The 7706-nt window shown below is 30.7% G+C and overlaps 1 protein-coding gene across 1 annotated transcript; it reads right to left on the bottom strand.

Annotated features, from left to right (window-relative positions):
- Positions 1 to 68: 68 nt before the first annotated feature.
- LOC114742266 (GDSL esterase/lipase At1g71250-like) lies at positions 69 to 5071 on the bottom strand (the record flags this gene model as incomplete). The annotated part of the gene is made up of 5 exons (XM_028930539.1): positions 4807 to 5071; positions 2744 to 2871; positions 1605 to 1847; positions 489 to 738; positions 69 to 109 (listed from the first exon to the last, which is right to left on the bottom strand). Coding segments are annotated over exons 1-5 (927 nt in total), but the record flags the coding sequence as incomplete, so codon positions are not given.
- Positions 5072 to 7706: the final 2635 nt, after the last annotated feature.

Below are 7706 nucleotides of genomic sequence, written 5' to 3'. Positions count from 1 at the left end.
GTGGAGTACATCTAAAATGAAAGGAAGTTGAGAAAGAAAAGAGGAAGTGAGTTTTCAATTTCACTTACTGCAGGTCTCGATTTCGGAGGCTCTTCACAGATTTCATAAACTAGAAAATCAAGATTAATATACAGACAGTTTTAAGGGATTATATGCAAGTGCAGAGATATATGAAGCACTTGTAAAGTGAGAACTATTTTGTATCTATCTGTTTCATATGTATGCATGGGTTTCTTTTGTGAGTAAAATCCGAATTATTTACTAACTTCTAAGGACACATAAAAGATGCACCTTCTAGATTCATAGAAAAATCTGTGAACTGTCTCTGAATCTGAGTTGAGAGACAAAGCAAGAAAATGGGGCATTGAGTCTTGAAAATGCACTCTCTCTCTCTCTCTCTGAGATAGATTATAGAATCATATGTTAGATATAAGTGGATCTAAATGAATATAGAAACAAGCTGTTTAAGATGGGATTAGAAAGCTTACAGTAGGCAGCAGGGTTATTGAGGATATCACCAAATACAGCATAAGTATTGCCATAAGCAAACATGGCATCAGGATGGTTCTTATTGAACTGCTCAACCATGGCCCTGAGGCCTTCATTGAAGGTCCCAAGCATCTGATTCACCACATCTGCACACCTTCCTGGTGGGGCCCTTGCTCTCTGGTTTGGGATGCATCCCAGTGGCCCTACCCCTGCTATGAAGAATTTCCTTAGCCCTACACTGTATAGTGCCTGCAAATCCCAACACTTCCATCTTCAATCATATATAGCTCCTAGTAAATCCTTATTTTAGTCTCACTCAAGAGTGTAAGTGTATTTTTGAGTGGACGGCCAGGTCATGTATTTTTTTAACTTAACTGTATCTTTTGTATTTTTTTTAAAAAAGGGTAGATGAAGTCCGAGGTCCAAAGTCCAAACTCCACTGTGATCGCTCAATAATTTAGGTGTATTTTCAATTGTATTTGATGTCAAGCTCTTCAACTAAGACATGATAAAACCATGCTAAGAGTGCTATTATTCTTCATTTGGGGTTTGATAAATTTTGAACTAGCTCGTAGTATTATATTAAGGGTTAAGATGTAAATTTATCCCGGAAATTTTCACCTAAAAACATTGGGTATTAAGAAGTTTTTTTAGATGCAAATTTTTTTTGAAAATTTAAAATTGTAATAATTTTGCCCTTTACTATTAAAAAAAGACAATGACAATTAAATAGTAACATTTACCGTTAACATTTTTAACAGTAAAAAGGTAAAATTTTTTAGTGTCTAGCATTTATGAGTGATAAATTTCAGAAAAAATTTGCACCTTAACCTAATATAAATAATTACTATCTCTAATTCTTAATATAAGAGCTAGTTGAGGAGTTGAATTCAATTTTAAATGTTGGATTTCAATTCACTTTGTCTTCCAAATTTATAATTTTTTTTATTGATTGTACATATTAAGGAGTAATTTCAATGCATATGATTTAAAATGGTAGTTTAGAAAAATTAACATACATTTATTACAAATAACTAATTTAACTAATGTTTCTTAATATCTCTAAAATTAGTTATCTAGTTTTTATATTTAAAAACAGAAAAAAAAAATATTACCAGAATTTGACGAGCATAGCTGTTGAGAAGAAGATTGCCAAACTGTTGCGGATTATAGAGGTAACTGGAATTGTATAATGTAGGTAATAGATAGTTGTTGATATAATCGTTGCTTCCAAACACCGAAATTGCTATTGATTTGGCTAAGTATTGGCTCAATTGTGTTCCATTAATCATTGTTCTCACTTGATTCAATGTGTTCTCAAAATTCAACACTTGCTGGTTCAAGCTAAACCTCTCACCCTGCACATAATATATACACTAATTAATGTTCTGAAAAATATAAAAGGGTAAATGTGTAATTTTATTCCTGATCTTATTTCTCAAGTAAACTCAATATCCTGGTATTTTTAGTGGTGCAATTTTACTCATGATTTTTTGGTGCAATTTTATCCATAATATTTTTTGTTGTTGTAATTCTATCATTGATCTTATTTTCCAAGTGCATCAAAATAAAAGATCACAAATAAAATTGCACAAAAGAGGGTCACAGGTAAAATTGCATCACTAAAAAGATCAGGGTATTGAGTTCACCTAAAATCAGGGGTAAAATTTCACCTTTGAAGTATAAAATAATGAGGTTTCTTTGGATCTTTAAAAAGGTATTATTTCTAGTTCTTAATATAATAGCTAGTTGACTAATTTGAGTAGATTAAGAAAACTAGTTAAACTAGTCATTTGTAATAAATATGTATTGTCTTCTTTAAAATATCCTTACTAATCAAATGTATTGGCTAGAACTTCTATTATTATAAGAACTACCTTGAAAAAAAAAAGATAAATATGAGAGACAAAATAAATTGGAGTCTTATATTTAAGACCAAAATAAAAGTCAAACAAACTCTTATATTAAGGACTAGAAGTAGTACTTTATAATTAATTGGCTGGGTTGATGCGTCTGAATTTAGTAACTTAAAGGGATGTATAACTGATGGTTAGGGTTTATTCACATAGTTGAACATTTAATTTAAGTGAATTCATTATTAAGTTTTAAAGGTTAGGAGGATTATTTGTGTATAATTCAAAATTGAGGAGAGGTTGTATTTATTTAATTTAGTATACACTAAATAATAAAATAAAAATAAAAACTATTTACTGAAACTTGAAAGCATATTATGAGTACAGGGAGAGTAATGTACGTAGTGACGGCCAGTTTCGTCAAGGATGCCACAAGCAGCAGAAGCGTAATTGACTCCATTAAGGATTCTGGTTCCTCTTGTTGTGGGATTTGCATATGCGGGTGCTGGAGGAACCCCTAACATGTTTCCTGCCAACATATATTCCCAATTTTTACTTTTAATCAAAACTAGATAATAATTCAAATTTTTTTAATGCTGTGTTTATTTTCTTAACGTTTAAACTCTGTTGAAATGGATTACAGACCCAAAAAAAAAGAAGAGCAGTTAAAATGCGTAAAAAAATACAAAACAAAAAGCCACGGAAGCCTAATGAAATAATGTACTTGTATGCTTCACAATATAAGTCTGATTTAAAGGAAAAAATAGTTGTTAAAAGTAGGGATGGAAGTATGCTAAGCTCTTATTAGGGCGCTTATGACTTTGCCTATCTAAAGCCTAACCTAATCTATTTATTTCAGGATTATATTCAGGCCTATTTAGGTAACATTGTATGCCTATTTTTATAAGGCCTAGCTTATAGGCCTACATGCTTGACCTATTTAATTTTTTTTAAAATTGCACTATTATATATAATATGATATACATCAATTTTATAAATTATTTATAAAATTGCAAACTTTGGTTTGGACATAATTTTCACATCACAACATTCCTATATAAGATTAGTCCCTTTTCATGCATGAATTATTCACCTCTACTTCTCTTCTTTCCGATCACTCAAGATGGTAATGCTAGCCCACTTCCTCTCCCATGATTTGTGTTGGTGGCTAAAGCATAATAGTTATTGTAAGTTTATTTTAATAATATCTAAATCAAATATTATAATCTTAATAGGAAGAGTTTGCCACAATTTATGAGGAAAAAAAACCAAAAAAAGGCAAAATACAGTTTTACATGCCACTTGTTATGTACTCAGTTAATTTTAGAAAATATATCTAGTCAATTGATTCTTATTTCTACTAGATTCAACAACTATAGTCACTTTGCTTTCTTTTCTTTTTCTTGCTAAACTCTTATATTACAAGTGAGAATAGATTCTAAACTTTTAACATTATTTAAAAGCCTACATTTTAAGTAGGCCTTTAAAAAGCCTAAGGTTTTTTGAAAACTTAGGCTTAAGCCTAAGCTTTTATGTAGGCTTAAGCCCATGCTTAAACTTTAAATATCTATTATAAACCCAGTCTTATAACCTGGTATATTTTTATCCTTAGTTAAAAGGATGTTATACACACACACACACATATTTAAGCATGTGAAAAAATGTGCCCAACTTTTTAGATATGCCATTGTCAAAGTGATATTAAATATAATGAAGTAATTATTTATAAAATTTAATTGTACAAGACAATAAAAAAAAAAGGGTAAAATATTAAATATTTAAGATATTATCAAAATAGACTTATATTTAAGGCAGAAGAAAATGATCTATATTAAACTCTATATTGAAATGTATTATTGGACACACAAGGCTGAAAAGTGTATGAAATAAAAAAGAAATACACACTAATCTAATGAAAATATGTGCAAAGATATTGATAATTAGAAAAGGATAAAACTTATATATCTAACCTTTGTAAACTTAAGGTGATTGTATCCACTTAAATCAAGATATCTGAATTCTTTATAGATTAAACATATAAGATTAAGTACCTAAGTCCTCTCCATTAAAAAAAAATTAAAAGGATTACCAATAACAAATTTTGCATCATAATAACAATTTTATTATAAGAAATAATTAGATTCTTTAACTTAATCAAGTTTCCAAGCCTCTAGAATTATCAGTCCATATAGTGTTCTGAAATTAATAACCTGATGACATTTCCCCCCGGGGGGAAGTAGACCTGTGCAACAAAAAAAAGAAAAAAGAAAAAGCAAGAAAGAACATGGTACTATATGACTTCTTAATAGGGACTTAACATTAATCACCCAATGGATTGACATTAGAAGTTATGAAGAAAATTTTCATTTACCAAAAATAAAGCAAAAAAACTATTAATGCATATGTGTGTGTGTGTGTGTGTGTCTAAAACAATCGCAAAGTCTGGTAAATAATTTATACATACCAATGAAGTCAATGATATTTAAGCCATTAGAGAATCTACCAGTAGGACCACCTCTCAAATCAATTCCATAAGGATAGTAATTGGACTTGGCTAAAGTGTTTAAGAAGTTATTGTTTCCAACGTCCACCAGCGAATCTCCAAACACAAACAAAGCTGGAATCCTCTGTGGCGACTGTGATTTCACTTCCATGCATATCATCATCATCAGAACCACAACAACAATAATCAAACCACTCACAACTCTATGATTATTCCACCTACCCATCATCATTATTTCTCTAACTCTCTCTGTTTAGATTTTCAGAGAAACCATGAATATATAATTAATGATGAACCAAACAAGGTGTGCGTGTTTGTGTATTTATATAGATATATAAATCTGTGTAGTAGTGATGTTTAATTTTACTTGAGGTTTCTGAAACTGTTAGAGTTGTTAATTTGTTGCAGAAAATGATGAAGTAAAGCCCATAGAATCAGTTTGTGTGGTTTTTTCTCGTGTTTTTGGCTTTGCCTTTTCAACGTCTTTATTATCTTTTTATTATTTTAGTTTACGGTATCTTCAGTTTCGTAACCATTTCATCAAGTTCTGAAACGACTGTGTGGTACTCCCTTGCTCCTGTTTATAAGATAGGGAGAGAAAGTTTTTCTTATCCTATTTATAAGTCATCTTATTTAATTTTTAACATGAATATACTATCTTATCCTTCATTTATTATATTATAGGTAGTTTTTGTTTAAAATAAATATATACATATTAAAGAGGGATAAAGTTAAAAACACAATTATATTTTAAGGGAAAATTAAAGCAGGTTAAGATTTTTCTTATCTTATATGAAATATGCTGAGAATGTCCTATTAAGGGGTAATGGTATGAGCAGTAACATGGAAGTTACGTTTATGATGTGCATGGGGTTTGTGCTTCCCTTTGGAATAAAATACTAGAAGTGATGCAAACCAACCGCTCGAATTGAGCCACTTTAAGAACACAGAAACATTAATTGGTACCAGAAAGCATTTCTAGTTCCAGCCTTTTACGCTAATTGTTGGAGGGATGGTATAGAAAGTGTGATTCATGGTATTTTTGTAAACAAAATGTGAGACTATTGTTGATTTTCTATGTTAGTTTCATTAGCAACTGGTGTTCAAAAAAATAATAATAATTTAAATTATTTAATATTCCCTTCAGTTTTAAATATAAGACCTATTTTGTAGTGTAATTTTCACTTTAAAATGAGTTTTATATTTAGAAAAGGAGGAGTATTTTTAAATAAATATGTTTTTAAAAAATAAATTACTTTATTTTTTTTAAAATAAATCGTTAGCGTAGAAAGGTAAAGTTAAGTTTTTTTTTTCCTTTTAAAAGAAATTACCTTTTATGCAGATGTCTACATCAGTTACAGAACGGATAAAGAAATCTTTTTATCATAGTTAAAAAAATTTTTTGTACTAATAAAAGTCAAAGAACTATAAACAAGCAAACGTGATTGATTAAAATAGAATAATAGTATGCATAAGGCCCTGCTAGATCCCTCTAGGTTTCAAGTTCGAGTCTTAAAAAAACCACTAGTGCTAAAAAAAGGTAGCCATAAATCTCAAATAGGATTAGCCGGTTGTTTGGATATATGGTAATATGATTCAAAAACAGCATTGGATACCATATAATAGTATAAAAAAATTAGAATTAAAGTGAATTCTAATCCCAAGGCAGGCGCCACAAAATATTGATCAAATCTTTAATACGACCCATGTATTTACACAAAGACACAAACAAGAAACAAGTCAACGTTGCTCAAAATGAAAACTTTCATTAATTTAAAAAAAAAAAAAACAGGCGTACATAATATGAGAATATTTATGGGGAAAAAAAAACATCTTGTCACTATTAAAACCTCATTATAAGTCCAAGCTCTTGGAGCTCGTAAACATGCAAAGCTCAACCTCTCAATTTGAGATTAAGTGCAATAATGAGTCACACATTAACTGGAGAAAGAATCGAGGCTAACAAATTGATGACACTAAAGCAAACACGTGGAATTTTCACAGTGAACTCGTTAGCCAACTAGTTAAGTGAAATAACCCACACATTAAGAAAATTTTGAGGCAGTGTAAGGTTATGAGTTATGGTTAATATATGTGATAAATAGTGTAGTCAACGCGTTAACGGAGAGAGAGGAGAAACAATCTCTAAGAAAATTCTACACAAGATGTTAAGCACAATAGTCAACTAGTTAATAAAGAGACATGTGAATGGCCATTGTTTTGATTTCTTCGATAAGGTATCATCTGACATGTCATCATTTTCAATGTCATCCTCTGAGGCATCATCTTGTCTGTTTGTACCTATAAATATTTCTACACAAGATGTTAAGCATAATGGTCAACTGGTTAATCAAGAGACATGTGAATGGCCATTGTTTTGATTTCTCCGATAAGGTATCATCTGACATGTCATCATTTTCAATGTCATCCTCTGAGGCATCATCTTGTCTGTTTGTACCTATAAATATTTCTGCAAAGGATGGACCTCCCAAACTGAAATGAGTCTCTTTGGATCTGAGCTTTGGCCAGTGGTGGTTCTGCAACAAGTTCATCTCTGAGTCTGTTGCTGCATTCTTAATTTTCTTCGAGCTTCTCTTGTGGATGGAGGAGTCAACGTGTTATTTCTTTGACTCTAATACTCCGATGACTTTTCATTCATAAGGCCAATTGGGCTACTTAAAATGGGCCGATAGTAGCCGAAAGTATACTCATTATCCAACAAATATCTATACTCCCTTTTTTTTTCACCTGCAGTGGCCACCAAGACATTCTGTGAATTTAATTCAAATATGTATACATGATATGTATTGTTTGCAAATGTAGGATGTCTCTAGACGTCATACCGCTTGTAAATTTTTTCT

This window comes from Neltuma alba, unplaced genomic scaffold, assembly GCF_004799145.2.
Source record: "Neltuma alba isolate B1F8T4 unplaced genomic scaffold, ASM479914v2 tig00003698_pilon, whole genome shotgun sequence".
Classification (NCBI taxonomy): Eukaryota; Viridiplantae; Streptophyta; class Magnoliopsida; order Fabales; family Fabaceae; genus Neltuma; species Neltuma alba.
Note: the sequence above shows the minus strand (reverse complement) of the source record. Positions and strands in the feature narration are given on the sequence as shown.